The sequence below is a fragment of the Rhinopithecus bieti genome, unplaced genomic scaffold (assembly GCF_001698545.2).
Source record: "Rhinopithecus bieti isolate Rb0 unplaced genomic scaffold, ASM169854v2 scaffold_39746, whole genome shotgun sequence".
Classification (NCBI taxonomy): Eukaryota; Metazoa; Chordata; class Mammalia; order Primates; family Cercopithecidae; genus Rhinopithecus; species Rhinopithecus bieti.
Genome location: NW_016816960.1, coordinates 2,422,594 through 2,441,488, shown reverse-complemented (window position 1 = coordinate 2,441,488; position 18,895 = coordinate 2,422,594). Strand labels below are relative to the sequence as shown.

The window sequence follows — 18,895 nt, the reverse complement described above, 5'->3', positions numbered from 1 at the left end:
CCAGGGCGGGGTGGGGGGCTTGGCAAGTACAAAAACCAGTGTAAGGAAAAGTTCAGAGGATGTGTGCCTCCCTCAGGTTCCTGCTGACTGCTGCCACGGGGAGGGGGCGGGGTGAGGATGCAGGCTTTCGGATCTTCTGAGGTTTCAAAAGAAGCCCTCAAACTGTGTTTGTAAACACCCTGCTCTTTCAATGTTGGCTACTAATTTTAAAAACTTCTGTGTGGGCTAATCTTGTTTGCAGTGGTCTTGAGTTTAGACTTCTGGGCTAAGGTATCACTCCAAATGTTCTGGCCCTAACATGTTCCTGCAGAGAGAAAGATGCTACTGTGAGCTGTGATAGCAGGACAGGGCCACAAGGTGTTTGCTTGCACCCACAGTACATTCTCCAGCCCTCACCTGCCTCATGGCTGAAGGTGCATCCTCCCACGGACCCACCAGGCCTGCCCAGGGAGATGGGTAGGCCCAAGTGGTTGAAGCTAGGATTACCTTAAGTCTGCTCTGGTACTCCATGATTTCAGCGCTCAGCTGGAACTTGAGGGTGTCGAGCTCCTGGCGTGCAGCCTCTTGGAGGCTCTGGGCCCGCTGCTCAGCCTGGGTGAGCTGAGCCTGCAGGCCAGGCAGTGAGTCGGCTGCTGCTTTGGCCACCTTCAGCTTTTCCTGCAAGCTCTCCTTCTCTTGCTGCAGTCCAGCTACTTGGCGTTCCAGGCCCTCTCGCTCCCTTGAGGCTGCCTCTTTGGCGTCCTGGAGCTCCTGGACAGCACAGGCCAGTGCCTCCTCCACTTGCTCCTTTTCCATGGTCAGTGTGCAAACCTGGATGCCCAGCTCGGCTGTGTCCGTGTTGGCCCGGTGCAGCTGCTCCTGCAGCTCAGCGTGCTCCAGCTGTGCTTCCTCGGAGCTGCATCTGGCCTGGGACAACTCCTCCTGCAGGGCCTGCAGCTCCTCCTCCCTCTGCTGGGCCTCACTGGTCCTCTCCTCCTGCAGCGCCCCTTCACGCTCTGAGCACTGCAGCAGCTCCTGGACATGGGCTCTGTTAAGGGCTTCATTCTGCTCCTTCAGCTGCTGCACAAGGGTCTTGTGCTCCCTCAGGACTGCCTCAGCCATGCTTAGCTGGCTCTGCATCCTGTCCTGGTCATCCAGAGCTGCCCGCATCTTGGCCTGGAGGTCCACCACCTGGGCCTGCAGCCGTTGGGCCTCCCCTTGATGGACTTCCAGCTGCGCCTGAGACAGGGCCAGCTCACGGGCTTCATCGTCGGGGGGTGGGTCAACTCCCTGTTGGTCTTTCTCTGCGGTGAGGACTTCAGTCAGCTGGGTCTGGTGCTGGCACTGGCTCTCAAGAGCCCTAAGCTCTCTGTGCCGGGCCTCTGCCAGTCGACGGCACTGCTCCACCTCCTCCCGCAGCTGCTGGCACTCATCCTCCTTGCTCTGCAGAGTGGCCTCCTTCTCAGCCACCTTGGCTTTCATGGCCTCCTTGGCCTTCCTTACAGCCAGCAAGCTTGCCTCCATCTGGTCGCCCAAGTGCCGGATGCTGGCCTGCTCAGCCTCCAGGGAGGCCAAGGAGCCCTGGATGGCTGCTTCCCGCTGCTGCAAAGCCTGGTAATCGGCCTGCAGGGCTTGCAGCTTGCCCTCCAGGAGCTGGTTACGCTCGACCACATTCTGCAGCTCCTTCTCCAGTTCCCTGTTGGCCTGCCGGAGCTCTTCCTCCTGGCTGCCCTCCTGCACCTTGGTATCGTCTAACTGTGCCTCCTGCAGGCCCTTCTGCTCCTCCTCTGGCTTCCCACAGGCCTCTTGCAGACTGGAGTTCACAGGGACCAGGGCCTCATTCTTTCCACCTGCCACTGGCAGTTCTGGGCCGGTGCCCCAGCAAGCCGCCGTCGAGTGCAGCCCAGCCGTTCTCGGCTCGAGGTGGTCTTTGCGCTGTGAGCTGTTCTTCAGCTCCTCCAGGTCCACTCACATGTTGGCCTGCACCTGGCCAGCCCAGCTGGGTCTCTAGGAACTGCAGCTGCCGGGTCAGGGACCTGACCTCCTGCTCCAGCAGCTCCTTTTCCTCCTGTTGCTGTTTTTTCTCCCGCCTCAACTCTGCTAGCTCCTGCTCCCGGGAGCTCGAGTGCACCAGCAACTCCTGTAGCCGTCGCCAGAGCTGGTCTGCCTCCTGTCCCTTCCCAGACAACTCCTCCTGGAGTGGGGCCATCTCCTTCACCAGGCGCTCCAGGCTGGCCCAGGCATCCTCCTTCAGCTGCAGCTCCTTGACCAGCTGCTCCAGCTGGGCACTCTGCTGTCTGTTGACCTCCTCGACCTTGGTTTTCTCCCTTTCTAGGGCTCGAAGCTTCTCCCCTAGCTCCTGAATCTCCTGGGCCGCATCACTGGGAATAGGTTCTTGCTGGCCTTTTGTGTCTGGTGCTGTATCTGCCTTCTGCTGAGCCATGGCTAGCCAGTCTGGGATGCTGGCTAAATGCTGGTTCTTCTTGCCCAGTGAGTCCCGTGTGGCCTTAAGCTCCTGTGCCAAGGGCTGCAGCATGGACTCCAGCTGCCGCAGGGCTGTGTGGCAGTCCTCCTCCTTCTCTGCTGCTCCTAGCTCCAGGGCCTGTAGGCATGTGTGCAGCTCCTTCACAGTGTTCTGGGTGGCCTGGGTGACCTCCCACTGCTTCTGGAGCTCAGCCACCAAGCAAGTGAGGCGAACGTTGTCCTCTGCTGCAGTGCGCCCCCTCTCCCTCTCTGTCTGCAGTTGCTCCCCTTGCAGGCTAACAGCTGCCCTCAGCTCCTGGTTCTCTCTGTCCAGCTGCTGCATGCGCTCCTGTAGCTGCTTCTCCCGCACCTCCAACTGGTCCAGCTCTAGTCGCATCTCATCAAAGCCCTCCAATGCCTCGTTGTTTAGGGGGCTGTTCAGGTCAAAGTTGGACACCATCTCTTGAGTCTGGGAAGAAAAACACAAAAGACAAGTGGCTTTGGGATGAAGCTACAGGGCTACTCAGAAAAGCTTTAGAGTTTAATGAGAGCAGAGGTAAAAATACAGGCATTACTTGCCCTAAGGTTAGTCTAAAGAGCTATTCAAAAGACTAGAATCCCTTTGCTCAAAGCATCTGCCACACATTCAGCAGCACATTCCAAAGCCAGGAGGCCACCTATGTGAGCTCCACTGAGATACAGACTTGCTTTTCCCATCCAGCCTTCTTCAGCTTTTAATAGACGTTGTCTCTGAGATAAATTCAGTTATATCTAAGCTGTTGTTCACTCATTGTGCCACACCCATACCCGCAATTCCTGGCATGATGAAGCCACAAAATAAGGTAAAAGATTCATCTATTTTCTACTCTTAATGCTCCTTATATTGATCATTTTAATTTTTTAAATTGCTGATCAGTTTTCACAGAACTATATACAGCCGTGATAAATTCACATTTCTAAAAAAATTAGCAAACTGCCCCTACCTACTAACATTGACTGAGCCCTTGCATATGTCAAGCCCTCATCTATGAACTAGAATGATTTTTATTATCCCCATCCTGTGGATGGGAGAGCTGAAGGTTAAGTAATTTCCCCTTGGTCATAGCTGGTAGGTGAGAGTCAGGATTTGACTCTGTCACTTTTAACCATGGTGCCAAACTGCTTCTTTTAAAATACTTTAAAATCATTTAAAAGAATTTAATTTTAAGAGAGCCTAGATTCCATTTGGTTGAAAAACCCAGACTCCAGGGAATAGTGGCTATAACTGAGTGGTTCTATTGCTCTGGCTGGAACAACAGGTATCTGAAAACATCACCCTTGAGTTGCTAGGGGCAAGGACATACTCTGGTAGAAGCTATAGTAAGATAATTCCCAGCCTTCCTGGCCTTACCTGTAGGTAGCTGCTCACCAAACTGCTCATGCTGGAGCTGCGGCTAGGGGGTTTCCACAGGTAAGCAGAAGAGCCAGTGGCCAATGTCCTCCTGTGGGGCCACAAAGCAGACATACCTGTATTCAGAGCAGGAAACCTACATACATGGAGGCCTTGCTTGTCACCAGGCAACCAGGTGGTGGTAGGGGGCTGCCTTCCCAGGTAGAACGTAAGGAAGTCAAACCCAACAGATTCCACCAAAGAGCACAGCTACACTGGTCTGTAACAGATGAACTCCATGGCTAGAGTTTTACCATCATGGCTTTCCTCCCACTGCCAAAAAAGAATTATGTGAACATGTATTTCCCGATATTTGGTTTACATTTTTCTTGAGCTTTTGGTGCCTGCCTCAGTTTGTCTGCCAGTGAGGAACAAGCAGCAGTCAGCTTGGTAAATAAGAGTCACACTGTGTTTGGGGGCTCAGCTGCCGCTCTGCATGACACAGCAACAGTGTGGCTGGGAGGCTGCTTCTAGGTCACATAACCAGGCCGGTCAGTGCAGATACAGAACATTTCCCTCATCGCAGAAAGTTCCATTGAATGGCATTGCTTTAGAAATACAAAGGCTTGTGTGATAACCCTTGTTTAGCAGGAACCTCAACACATTTTTACTTCATCAGAATCATCTCCTAAATCTAAAATTATTGTGTTTTCAAACTTAGTCTCCACAACCCAGCAACTGCCCTTCACAGTATCTTCCCTGAAGACAGTCACATAGGTACATAAGGAAACAGTTGGGATGCTCTTGGCAGCGCTGTAACTGGAAAAAGGGAAACCAAACAAATGGCTATTCACCCAACAGAATTCTCTACACCATGGGTTAGCATTCTTTTTTCTTTTTTTGAAAAGGGCCAGATAGTTAAATATTTTGGTCTTGTGGGCTATATGGTCTCTGTCACTCAACTGGCACTGTTAGCATAAAAGCAGCCATGGACAACAGGTGAATAAATGGGCGAAATTGTGTTCCACACAGCCCTGTGGGCTGTAGTTTGCCAACCCAACTCTATACTTACAGAACTCCATGTATAAACAGATACAAAATCTCAAAAACAAGGCAGAATGAAAAAAGCAGGTTGCAAAAGGAGAGCTATCACATGATTCAACATGTGTAAAATGTTAAAACATTTACAAAATAAAACTATATATACTATATAAACTATTTACAAATACACAAGTAATAATGAAAGCATAAGATCTGGGCATGAAATGCATTGATTATAGGGCCACGATTACTTCTGAAAGGGGAACAAAGGAGAAAGGATGGCAATGGGGTGGGGCTTTAGCTGCTCTATAATATTTTATTTCTTAAAAAAAGTATCGGATGTAACCAAGTCTCCCCATCAGAGCCAGCTTGACAGGGGCTCCCACTGGGGTAATTGGATAAGTGGGATAATTTAAACTTCAAAATAAATAATGACAGTGACAGAATGTAACCTATTGAATAAAGTAAGAATCCATGAGTCAATACTGCTATGAATGAATAAATGGGGAAAAAGAAAAAGATCTTCCTTACAGCAGAATGCCAACTAATCATGGAGTTAGAAAATCACTCTGGTAATGATGATGGTAATAACTGCTTCAGGCAAGAATTATCAAATGGTATTAAAACTAATACAGGACAGATTTAAGAGAAAAAAGGATAATAATGTAATTTCAACATGCCTTCCCATAAGATACATATTCATTACAAAGGAAGAAAGAGTAACTTTTGGAGAAACTTGGCAAGCACCATGTTACCCAAATGACCAGGATTAACCTCATTAGTAATGAAACAAATCAACACTGTGTGCCTCCAGATACAGTGTGCTGACAAGACAACAGCTGAGGTATTCCTGCCAAAAACACTTAACATAATCCAATAATGAGGAAACATCAGACAAACTCAAATTAAGGAACAATTTACAAAATAACTGGCCTGTATTTTTCAAAATGTCAATGTTATAAAAGACAAAGACTGAAAAACTGTTCAAAATTAAAGGGGACTAGAGAGGCATAGCAATTAATGAATTAACAATGTGTGATCTGGGATTGGGTCTTAGATTATGAGACATTATTGAGATAATTTGTAAAATTTAAATGAGATCTGTAGATTAGATAGCAGTATTGTATCAATGTTAATTTTCTGATTTTAATAACTGTACTGAGTTATATAACAGGATGTCCTTGATTTTAGGAAATGCATAATTAAGTACTTAAGAGAAAAGAAGATCAAGTCTGTAATTTACTCTCAAAAGGCTTAGGAAATAATTCAACATGTAAGTAGAAAAAAATGATAAACAATTATAGTAAAATATCAATAACTAGGGAATCAGGGTGAAGGATAGATGAGTACTTTGTATTATTTTTGCAACTTTTCTGTAATTCTGAAATTATTTCAAAATGTAAAAGTTTTAAAAAGAATATCTGGACCAGGCGTGGTGGCTCACGCCTGTAACCCCAGCAGTTTGGAATGCCAAGACAGGATTGTTTGAGCCCAGGAGTTCAAACCAGCCTGGGAAAGATAGCAAGACTCCGTCCCTACAAAAAATAATAAAAATAAAAAAAGGACACCTCAATATGGCAAAATGTAAGCTATTAAATCCTGGTGGTTTGCATGTGACTATCATATTCACCACTTTTCTCTATATGTGAAGTATTTCCTAATAAAAAATATGAATGTTAAATTTTAAAAGCCTTATGAACAGAAAGCAAAACAAAACAAAGAACGCTGGACTTGATTTTAACCTAAGTCAGGTGTCCCAGGCCTGCTGCCCACCAGCTGGGTGACTTTGTCAAGTCCCCTGATCCTCTGAGCCTGTACCTCACACCTCCTTCCTGGAGCTGATGTAAGGACTCTGGTGGTATGTGAGTGCCACACTGGTGTAAGACATGGCTGGCTTGATGGCCTCAGAAAATAAAGAAAGAAGAAACAAAAATGCAGCAACCTTTCCTGCAACTCTTATGTGGACAAGCTGTGGCTTTTACTTCCTCTCCTACTGCTTAGGAGCCTTCTGTAGTAACTCCATAAGAATAGGCAGGGGAAAAAGCCCACTCCTCCCCCAATGCCTATAGCAACAAGTGCCTTAAAAAATTTTAAAGCCTTGGCTTTTGCAGTATGCATCTCCACTGACTCATGCCCTGGCCAATTAGGTTGGTTTAAGGTTGGAGCCTTCAGATGTTATTGTTAGTCATGATTTAACAAAGTCTGTAAAAGGAGCTGGAATAAGAGTTGAACAGTTTTATGTAATTTACTGAGCAAGCAAAATTGCTTTAAGTAGACTGGTGGCAGTCTTCAAAACTTTAAATGTCTCTTTTCCTGTCTTTTAAACCAAGCAATCCTTCAAAGTACCTGGCAAATGTTGGCCAGGCAGCATCCAAGTCATAGCCCCTCGACGCCAGGTCAAACTGAACCTCAGTCAGCTCATAGAGTTGGCCCACAATGTCCGAGCTCAGCTTTGGCTGCAGAAAGGGGCTTCTTGCGTAGTACCAGTCACTGCAGAAAAACATGTCAATTATAAGAGTAATAAAGATAAAGAATGTGTGAATTTATTCAGTCCTCCCACTGTGGCTCTGCCTCATCGAATTCCAACTCAGGTTACTAAATTAAAAGACACAGGCATACAAACCAATTTCATTTTCATGGTAGAAGAACATAACTCTCAAATAAGCTTGCTCCTCTTCAAAGAAATTACTGCAATGATCTGGATGCTTGTTCATTTATTACATACATCATATCTACTTCTCAAAAAGGATATGGGAACCTTAAATGTCAATTATTTGCCAAGGAAGGGCAATTGTAGGAGAAAGAAAACTTATTTTTTGAAAGATAACTTTACTTTCTGTTCCATTTTCAGAACTCAATATGGGACACTAAACTCAACTGCTAATTTCTGTCCAGATACCAATTTAAAAGCCAAGGAACAAATTATTCAGAAATGTTTCAGCACCATAAGACAGGGTGAGAAAAAATAAAATAAATGTTATCTGCATTTTGAGGTAATGGTTGTTTCATTTCAGGCAAAGTAACAAGAATTTTAAAAAGATGCATCAGAACACAGTTACTCATGCCTATAATCCCAACACTTTGGGAAGCTAAGACAGGAGGATAGCTTGAGCCCAGGAGTTCGAGGCCAGGGTGGACAATATGGCAAGATCCCATCTCTACTAAAAAAATAAAAAATTAGCTAAGCATGGTGGCATGCACCTGTAGTCCCAGCTTCTCAAGAGGCTGAGGCAGGAGGATGGCTTGAACCCAGGAGGTAGAGGCTACAGTGAACCATGATTGTGCCACTGCACTCCAGCCTGTGTGACAGGTTAAGACCCTATTCCCCCTACCCCAAACCCCACCCAAAAAGAAAAAGATGGCTGGGCATAGTGCTTCACACCTGTAATTCTAGCACTTTGGGAGGCCGAGGCAGGGGGTTCACTTGAGTCCAGGAATTTGAGGCCAGGCTGGGCAATATAGTGAGATCCTGTCTCTACAAAAAGTAAAGAATTAGCCAGGCACAGTGGTAAATGCCTATCCAGCTACTCGAAGGCTGAGGTAAGAAGATCACTTGAGCCCAGCAGCTTGAGGTTATAGTGTGCTATGATTGTGCCACTGCACTCCCGCGTGGGCAAAAAAGTGGGACATTATTGTCTGTGAACTGTGATTAAGTCAAGCTGTTTATGACGATCTTCACCAAACATCTAAAACAAAATAACCTTCACATCAAATATGCAAACTTTTTCAACTCACACCAATTCACAAGGCCTGTCACATGCATGAGAAATACAAGTACATCTCTACACAAATCAATCTTTAAGTTGACATAATGAAACAAAAGGTTTTCCTTTGTAGTTTTTTTAGATTAAAAAATTTTGAATACTCCCAAAGGAAAGGGGCCAGGCAAGAGATGCTGGAAAATCCAAAGAGGTTTAGTGGACCGGTACCGGATTTGTAGCTTCTAAGCTGATACCCACTCTCCCCATTATAGACTCAATCCCTGCCCCTCTCCTCCCTTCTCTCTTCCCTGCTGAGGCTTCAGCACTACCTGCACAAAGGCTGACTGCACACCTGACCTGAGCTCTGCAGTGGCCCCCAGTCCTGGCTGCCCACCACAGTCTCCGGTGTGTTCACACAGTATGCCAGGTGAGGACCCAGGCTCAATAGTGTTAAAAACCCCACAGGTGATTCTGCTTAGAGGCCAAGGCTGTAACCTGTCTGTCCAGTAGTGCTGGCACCAAGGACATGCCGTCCACCAGGGAAATTGTCTGGTATCGGGAGTTAAGAGAGCAATGGCTGAGGCCTAGAGAAAAGCATTAAGCCCCTCTAAGCCTCAGTAACCTACACAAACTCAGTGCTACCTGCCCACATGTGTCAAGGACTTTGGGAGGAGGGGTGGAAGACAATGATAGATGTGGAAGGAGTCTGCAGTGTCACGAGGGACACAAATGAGCACTATGTTGCAGTTGTCATTATTATTAATGAACTTTAGTTCATTTCTGCATGGGATGGTGCTAAACCCCAGCCCCGTCCTGTATTTACCTGGTCACTTTGGTGTTCATGAAGCACTGCTGTAAGGTGTCTGCCAACCTCTGGTGCACCAAGGAGTAGCGAATAAATGCTCTTCCTTTCCCCAAGGATGTTCGGAGCTGGAGAAAGCAGATTACATAGAGCCAAAGAGCTGTTAGCCTAACTCCAAATACAGACCTGGTCTCATAGATGGCTTGTGAAACACAGATACAGGGCAAAAAATGTCACCCAATTTTACCCTACATGTTGTCCTTCAAGGGACACAACACATTTGATACTATCACTGCAGAGAGTAAGGCTTGAAGTGGGCGAACTACTTGCAGGCCTTCATCTGAGAGTAATCTGCAGACTCCAGCAAACATATCATGGAAGATATATTAACAAGAGGCTTCCAGACATCTGTGGATTCTATTGGAATGTCACTTTCCCTCCTCTGCTCTATCAGAATCTCTGGGTTTGGAGTCATAGGAAACCAAATAAAACTCAGTTTTATATTAGAGTCAAACCTGGAGGTAGGTAAATGAAGGACTTCTCACACCACAAGTCAGCTTGAGGAGGAAGAAGAGATGGTCTCAGCTCAGCTAATGCTGGTTTGTTTTTAAGGTGTGTGGGGAACAGGTGCAGGGGAAGGGCCTAAAGACTTGGCAGAAACATGTGCAGAAGGAAGAAGAGAGGGACAAGGGCAGAGGTGCGTGTGTGTGGCCATATAACTACCTCATTTGTATTCCATGAAACCATCAGTAAAATCTACAAGTCTGCCAACGCTTTCCTGGTTGGATTTCCTGTTCTTGATCAGATAAGCCAAATCACTACATTGAATCAGAAGGAGCCCAGGGGTGAGACCAGGGGTGTCTCTAGGCAGCCCAGTCACACGGGGCTAAGGATAAAATGGATATGGGTCTGCCTCACAAGTTTGGCATGGATTGCATAGGAAGGCCCAGGTGTAGGTCTGTCTTCAAAACCTCTCCCCACAGAGCTTATACCTAAAAACCAATTCAGAGGAAGGGGAAGATGTGACTGGAACTGTTTTGAGGCTTACATTCACACCACTCAAAAGCTTGTTGTGATGGAGATGGAATATGTTGGTCAGAGACTCTGCCATGAGGCCACAAAGCAGGGCTCTGTCAGCTGGGAGCATACAATGGCCAAGGCAGATGGAATAAAAGGGACAGCCACAGAAGACACTTGGGCAAGTTTGCAAATTAGGATTCATATTCCTGATAGGTCAGCCCAGAAGCTCAAGAAAGTAGGCAGGAATTCAAAACCTCCTGACCTACCACATGTACCTACTCTCTCAGGCTCTGGCTCTGGGTAGGGTAAGTTGGGACCAATACCCTCCCGACCCCTTCAAAGGTCAGAAATATTTACAGTGTGTATATGTGATGGGGGAAGGGGGAGCAGTGGTTTGCCAAAGAGGGTTCCTATAACCCATACTATTCAGATTTTAATTCTGACACTATATTGAGTCACTATCTGACTCCAGACCCCTGTATTTTAATGCCAGTGCTTGAGGCTGTACCACATATTTCCTGACTCAATGGGGTAAACATCCTGGTGTATAGCACCTTTTAGCTCAGAGCTATATTTCTTCTTACTGCTGACTCAAGGAAATGATACCATATGAAGTAGTTTTAAACAACAAAAAGGTGTTAAATCTTTTTAACTAGAGAAGCTGTAAGACAATTCCCCATGTGTGTTTTGGGTGCAGCCAGGACACCTGGAAGTGAAGGCAGGCAGCAGCCTGGTTTATTGGTTTTACAAAAACCACCATGACATGTCTGCAGACAGACGATCTCAGCAGATTTGCGGGGGAGAATCTTGATGGTATATCCTGTCTAAATCACTTTTTTTTTCACTGACGACTGAGGTGAGAACAAAGTGTTTAGTGGTGATAACCAGGAAATTCAGGCAATTGGAAAGAGCTGAGCAAGGCATTGTGAAGTGAAGCGTGTCAATTATACAAACACACACCCTGCAGAATTTCATTAAGACCCTCACATCACAGCCCAGGTCTGTAAGCTCCCAAAGACAGGAGCTTGTCCTTATTTTTGGCAAACTTACCATTATACCAGCCTTTAGAACATCAGAACTTTTTAATGGCAAACATTTGAGGCTATATTTTTAGTCAGGCCCATTAACTGAATTATATATATATATATGGAACTATTTGTTTTAAAAGGTATTTTTAGGGGGAAGGGAACATGCAGCCTTTTATGTTTTGAGATTATGGATCCGCTTTCATTACCTAATTCCTTAATTTCTTTTAGCTTCTAATCAGAACCCACATACACTATCCCGAGAAGCAATACAATGGCAGCAAAGGACAGGGAATCTGCAGGGTACATGAGAGCTGATTCTGCTTTAAACCAGGCCATTGCGCCATGAGCCCGACGCCGAGCTACACCCTCATCACAGTGAAGCACAGTCCAAGCTGAGCCCATACTGAACCTCCAGAAATGGTTTCTTAGAACCTTCACCTGTTCTAGCCTAAATAGCTGCCTCCTACCTCAAAGGGATCAGAGGGGACCTACAAATGCTTCTTATCCATTAACTCTTACCCTCTCAGTTAAATACCCAGATGGCAACTTCATTATTAAAATTAACCAAGTATCCAGCAACTCACTTAGCCTAGGGATGTTCCAAGCCATTCCAACCCATGATGCCCCAGAGAACAGTCTTCAATAGAGATGAAACAACTGGACCCTATGGGAAGTAGAGCCTATGCCAGCCACTAAAACACCAACATTCATGCAAGCAAGGAATGTTTTTGCTTCTAGAAAGTCAGTTTCCATGGCTTCAGACTGTCTAAAGATCTGTCTGCATTATGAGAAAAGAAGAAGAAACTAGCCAAAAAGTAGATGTGTTTTAGCAAGCATTTCATAATCCTGGGGAATGGGGATTAAAACTAAATTTATTTCCAGACTTCAACTGTCCAAAGTAATAAAGTCAAAGGCTTTAGTTGCTCTGATGCAGTGGCTGAGGAATGAAGAGAGGAGAGTGACAAAGAGAACCCCTTTCACATTTATGATGCATTAAAATTAAAATACTGCTCTACTTCCTGGACCCAAGTATCCCACCAGACCTCACCAGACTCATCCACACTAACATGGACATTAAAGAAACTCACAGAACCAGGCCTTTAGAGCCAGGATCCTTCCTCATCATCTCAGATGTCAGAGGGTGCAAATGGTGGGAAATGTCCAGCTGTTGATGCCGGCATATCTAACACCATCATTCTCTATAAGAAGAAAGTTATTCGGCTCCAGCTGGCATGGTTGGTGAGAAGCCCTTCCCAGAATACCTAAGGCTGTGGTATTTGTGGGCAGCCAGCCAAGCAGCAGGAGTGTTGACTTTAAAGTGACTTCACACTCTAATGAAGAGATACTGAAAAGAAAGAACAAATGTACAAACCTCCTGTCTCAAATTTAGGGGTTTACCTGCTCCCTGATATGCAAAGTTCTACACTCCTGGATGGACTAGGCTGACGAGACAGAAGAAAGATTCTCTGAGGGTTGAGGGAGGAAAATAAACAGAGAGTAGAGTATGAGTGTGTATGTGAAGTATGTGTGTGTGTTTGTTGTTCTGGAGTTTTGTAAAACAGCAAAGCCATGGCATTTTGCTCTTGAGGGGCTCAGAATTGAATGTAGAAAGTTCACATATCACTATTTTAAGAAATGTTTCTTGAGATCCCACATCATTCTCATTTCAAATCTAAGTTTCCCGGGCAAAGTGTAGGGAAAGTAGCCTAGCAAACTCTAAAGAACTTTACCCCAGAAAATAAATTTTTTAAAAAGATGGAGCCATCCTATGCTGTACACCTCAAGGGCTACCATTACCAGACTTACAATGTATGTGAACAGGCCACCCTGTTAAGTAACATGTGGGTTGTGGCCTGAGGTACATTCAGGACTCAGCATTCTTCCTCTTGGTAAACACTCACTGAAGTGGTTTTCCCAAGCTTGAGCCACTGCAACAATGAGCATTGAGTATACCTGGACTAGATTTCTTTACCACCCTTAAACTCCCACTTCCTCATTTAGCTGTCTGCAGCAAAGGTCTCTGCAAGATCTGCTTTAAGCAGACAAAAGGAAGACACGAAGTTGTTGGCTGCTTGCTCTGCTTACCTCCGAGATAGACTTGACAAATCGGATCCCATCATTGGCTCCTTTCACCTTGGCCAGGCAGGCACAGAAGTAATCCCAGTAGTCCTTCTTGTTGCCCAGGAGTGTGGCCTTCTCTTTCTGATCAAACTGGGTAGGGAAAGGGACAGGGAGAGGAGGTCCAAACCCACTGCTTTTCATCCCAGCATTTAAATGATAAATAGTAACAATAGCTTCTTAGGTGCCAGCACTGGGTGAGACCCTTTATTGGCATTATTTTTATTTATTGGCAAATCAAGGTGTGTTAATACCCTGTTCATATAGTTGGGTGGAAAACCACCAAATTTGTTATTAACAGATGAGAAAGAAATATAAGAAAAGAGTCTTAGTCAGATGTGGTGGCTCACACCGGTAATCCAGTACTTTGGGAGGCCTAGGTGGGCAGATCACCTGAGGTCAGGGGTTCAAGACCAGCCTGGCCAACATGGTGAAACCCCATCTCTACTAAAAATACAAAATTAGCTGGGTGTGGTGGCGGGCACCTGTAATCCCAGCTACTTGGGAGGCTGAGGCAGGAGAATCACTTGAACCTGGGAGGCGGAGGTTGCAGGGAGCGAAGATTACACCATTGCACTCCAGCCTGGGCAACAAGAGTGAAACTCTGTCTTAAAAAAAAAAAAAAAAAATCTTAAGGGCAATATGAAGAGTGTTAACTCTGCTTTGACTTAGGGAAATAAGATAATGACATTTTATCCCAGTTACTCAACTCTTAAGTTTCAATATTGTTTAATACACCTACAACAAATTTAAATAAATGTCAGCTCTGAGTCATTTCAAATTCAAAACCAAAATGGGCTTAATTGAAAAAAAGAAAGGCTCAAAAACATTTTTACAATGTTAAAGAGCCAGGTGAAATGGCATGAGAGAGACAAGTCCTTCAGCATGTTAGGGGCCTTTCCTCTAGTGGGCCCACATACTACGTGTTTTGGTGGGATGTGACGTTGCAAAATAATGGTGTTCACAGTGATACAGGTATACCTTTCTATAACATTTTATAGCATTTTTTTCTGATTACAGAAGCAAGATATGCATATGTTATTAGGATATCTAGATAAAACAAAACACAAAAATTGAAAAAAATTTAACACCTAATACCACTACCCTAAAATAACTTCTAGATCATTTCCTTCCTGTCTGTTTTAGTTGCATGCATTTTCCATATCTGCAGTGTTCGTTACATCAGCACTTTTTGGGCTAAGCAGGGATAGGAGTTATACCATGAATATGTTAAAAGAAAATATCCTGGGCTGACCCTAGAGTTTCTGATTCAGTAGGTGGGGGTGGGAGCCAAGAATATACTACGAATAAGCTCCCAGAGGATGCTGATGCTGCTGGTCTATGGACTGCACATTGAGTAGCAAAGCTCTAAAACAGAAGCCCATGGATAATCTTTAGAGGGTCCACACACTCTTAGAATCTGCCTGCAAAAATGCGTGATTGTGTGTATACATACACGAATGTCTTTTTGGGAAGACTCTATAGCTTTCACTAAACTCCCAAAGGGGTATGTAACTGTCCCAAAGTTAAGATCCTTGCCATACAGTAACCTTCTGACCTACCTTACAATGACCTAAATCTCTAAAGGATGTTTTTGATTCTCAAAGCCATCATAAGGGGCAACCTTGCAGTTCCCCAAAGGATCACACTTGGAGGACTGAGCTTGCGCTGGGGACTCCTCTGACCTTCAATCTAACCACAAGAGCTTACTGGCCCCTTAGGCTTTCTGAACCATATCTTGAATGCTGATGAGTCACCCAAGAGGGAGAAAAGAGATACCAGTGCAAAAATCAACACATTACAGGCATCACTTACTTGCAGGAGATATTCAAGTTTATAAGAAAATTTATGCAAGCTGGTGCTGTCATCCGTGATGGGTTCCCCTGCTTCCTGAAATTCTTTGCTTAGTTCTGTCACAGCATCTTTAAGACAACAAATAGGAACATATAACCAGATAGTGACTAAACTCAGAGAGAGAAGCAGGAATAACCCAGGAAGCATGAGGAGCATGTGGTCAGTGATACAAAGCACCTCTGAAACATAAAAGGGTATATAAGTATCCATGAGATATAACTCCAAGTCAGGGAGTGTTGAAATGTCCTGAGAGCCCACAGATATTTTACAATGCTTGTTGACTGGGCACATTTCTTGTTTACCATTGTCTGTCCACCATCCAGGGCTAGTAATTTGCATATAGTAGCTGGACAACAAATGTTTGCTGTGTGGATTAATCATTCAGTCCCTGAATACTGACTTCCAGAAAGCTTTATGTTTATTCTAGCCATATTTCAGGTTCTTCACTATAACCCTACTGCTCATTATAGGTAAGTGCAGGATCAGAATATCCAGTGTGTAAAAATACTAGTAATGATAATCACAATTCCAACAATGACAACTGCACCTGCTTCTGTTAACTGAGTGTCCTTGAGGGGCTAGGCCTTTACATGTATTTTTCTCATTTAATACGGCATTGAGAGGCAGGGATTGCCTTATTTTGATGAATCTAAGATGCCATTAATTATAAGATACATCCCGGTTCCAGAGCTGTTAAAATGTCAAAAAAAAAAAAAAAAAATTAAGTACAGTTTAGAATCTATGAAGTCTGCTATGATTATCCCCATTTTGCAGATGAGGAGTGTACAGAGAAATCAGAGCACTTGGCCAAAGAACACGGGTAGCAAACAGCAGAGCTGGAATAAGATCCCTGGTTTTCTCAAGAGCTTCCTAACTCCAGAGCCCACCTCTTAACTTCTAAGAGAATTTACCTCCCTGTGCAGAAAAGAGGAAAACCCACCTTTGACTCTCACTTACTGCCTCTGCTGTGGGACAGAGGGACTATTGAGACACTGGATTTGGTTTAGATCCTGGAAAACATTTCCCCAGTTGAAATGGTTGGGATGTGCTTGACAAAACAATCTGCTTCTCTGGCAATTCTTAAATTTCTAACCCCTGCTCCCGAGAACCATGGTTTGAAGCAGACCTGTCCAGGACTGAAGCCAAGCCTAAGATGGCTGAAAATGTAGTCAACACTGACCCCTCAGGCAAAGATTAGCAAATGGTGGAGACAGGTCCTTGGGACCGACGCTTACAAGTGACAATTGTCCAGCTGTACCTTCCTAGAAGTGTCTGCAACGGCTGGCACTGACAGCCAGTGAGCCAAGGGCCTGGGAGAGACATAGAGCCTTCCTCCTCAGGTCAGGTAAACACTCGCAGCCTGATCTGGGAACTCCTGAAACTTTGAAGGAGGAGACTCTGGACATGAAATATGAAATGTTCAGCTCTAATCTCTGATACTCTAAATAATATTAGCTTTACAGGAATTACTATCTGATTCTTTGAATAATCTTGAGAAGTGGGTGTTATCATCACACCCAGCTGGCACATGAAGGAAGCAACTGTGTGTTGGAAAGGTGAAGGGAATTGTCCAACATTTTCCAGAGTTAAAAGAGAAGCCAGAAGCTGAGCACACCCCTGCCTGACTCCAAAGTCCTTGAAACTGCTGTCACCAAGAGGGTAAGTGGGCTGCCCTGCAGAGGAGTGAAGGCTGTGTACCACACAAAGACGCCTCAGTTAAGGACACTCCACGCTCATGGTAGATGCGGTAGATTTGTAAGCTTATTAAGGCATTTACCAACAGATCAAAGTGGAGAGTACGGAGAAAGTGGCATCTTTCAAGAATTCCCACCAAAGTGCTCTGTGGCCTATGTAAAGGATGTTGAAACCAACCCAGGATATTGCGGGTGGCCAGACTCAGCTGGTACATGGGACAGGCAATGTTCTAGATCAGAAGCTTTACCTGAGGTCCCCTATTTCACCCTCTTCCCTCCCAATAAGGACCTCTAGGTCTCAAAGTTATCCTCAAGAACCAGATATTGAAACACAGAAAAGACTGCCTACTTTATGGAGAGATCTCTTAAAGCTACTGGCAAACTCAGATTTGCAGAGATTGGCATTTTACTTTCTCTGTCTCTCTGCGTAGATTTAAAAAAGCATCTAATGTCTTAGCTGAAAGTAGACTATAGTGGTTAGGAGCATAGACTGGTGCCAGGCTGTTGGTATAGAAAGTGCCTGGTGCACACAAAATGCCATGTAATTCTTAGCTATCAGAGGCACAAGGCACAGTAGACACAAGATTAAAAGCTTGAGAAAGTGTTTTTCATCTTGTTGACTTTAGAACTTTAGAATGAGAACTGCATTGTGGCCGGGCTAGGCCAATGGCTCCTGGTATGGGAGATAACTGCTGGTGGTGTCTAAGCGGTTAGGAGCCTGGGCTTTTAGTCTGTCAAGAAAGTATCACAGCAGACTCTGCAGGCATGGAGGAAGTGGTCAGCTTCAGACTGTGTAGTATCAAGTGTCCTGGAGCTCCACATTGCTTAAAGATCAGCACTGGTGATGAGTGGGGATGGAAAACATAAAAATTCTGACCCCTGGGACAGCATCTGAAAGAGTGAAACTTGGAATTTGCAGCCAAAAAGAAAATAGTCCGTTTCTCCTGAGTCTATGAAGCTTTATCTGCACCTTCCTCTGCCCTGCTTTTCTCCAGTGAGATAAGGGATACAAGTCACAGCCTCTCTCAGTGGATAATGCTGAGCTCAGGGAAGTCTGGGAGGCAGCAGGCCTGGACCTACAGTGCATCCCAGGCAATGGGCCGTCCGCCAGCCAGGACCCAGTGGGGCAGCAAAACAAGACAGGTGGGTCTCTGTCCTTCCTGCTCAGTAGGAGAAAGAACATTCTTTCCCAAAGGAGCCAACTTCATCAGAGCTCAGAAGTTTGGGATTTAGCCAAAGACTTAACAGGCAGCTTGAAAACACACATATGTGCACTAATGGAAATCAGATCCAGTCCTGGAGCGGGGTGTATGATTTTGTTTACAAACTGGCTTTACAGTCCTCTGAAAGAAAACCAGGCAAACTTTCCAAGCCTTACACAAGGTGGATATTTGAGCCCCAAATATTTCAATGTGATGTGACCTGAGGACTCCAATTACTCGTGGTGTGAACAAAAATGAAAGGGTTGAATTTCAACTGGCAACAGCAAAAAGCCCTGCCACAAGTCCCTCAAAACCAAACTCAGTCTGCCCAGCAACCTAGCATACCTTGCAAGTCTCGGATGATTCTCTGGAGCTGGCTCTCTGCATTGGTGGAGGCCATGGTGAGTTTGCCTTTCTTGTCTGTGTGTCTCCTGCTTGGGTCCGGAGGAAGGCTCAGAACTTCGGCCCTCTGTGGCTGTCTGCTTAGCAGTGGTCAGACTCCATGGTGGCACCTGCACAGAGGAAGAGAAGGCCATGGAGGAAGCAGACACAGACACAATTTAACGACAATATTAGAGAACTCTGCTCTGGGCAGAAAGGTCCCCCTATCTCGGTGTATTCCCT

At 45.2% G+C, this 18,895-nt stretch overlaps 1 protein-coding gene across 1 annotated transcript in view; it reads right to left on the bottom strand.

Moving 5' to 3' along the window:
* FYCO1 (FYVE and coiled-coil domain autophagy adaptor 1) overlaps window positions 1-18,895 on the bottom strand; it is a 78,378-nt gene that overhangs the window by 48,737 nt on the left and 10,746 nt on the right. The window contains 8 exon segments of the mRNA XM_017855742.1: window positions 487-1,944; window positions 1,946-2,911; window positions 3,833-3,923; window positions 7,199-7,342; window positions 9,377-9,483; window positions 13,489-13,614; window positions 15,337-15,443; window positions 18,617-18,783. Of these exon segments, the coding sequence (XP_017711231.1) occupies window positions 487-1,944; window positions 1,946-2,911; window positions 3,833-3,923; window positions 7,199-7,342; window positions 9,377-9,483; window positions 13,489-13,614; window positions 15,337-15,443; window positions 18,617-18,671 (3,054 nt within the window). The 5' untranslated portion in view covers window positions 18,672-18,783.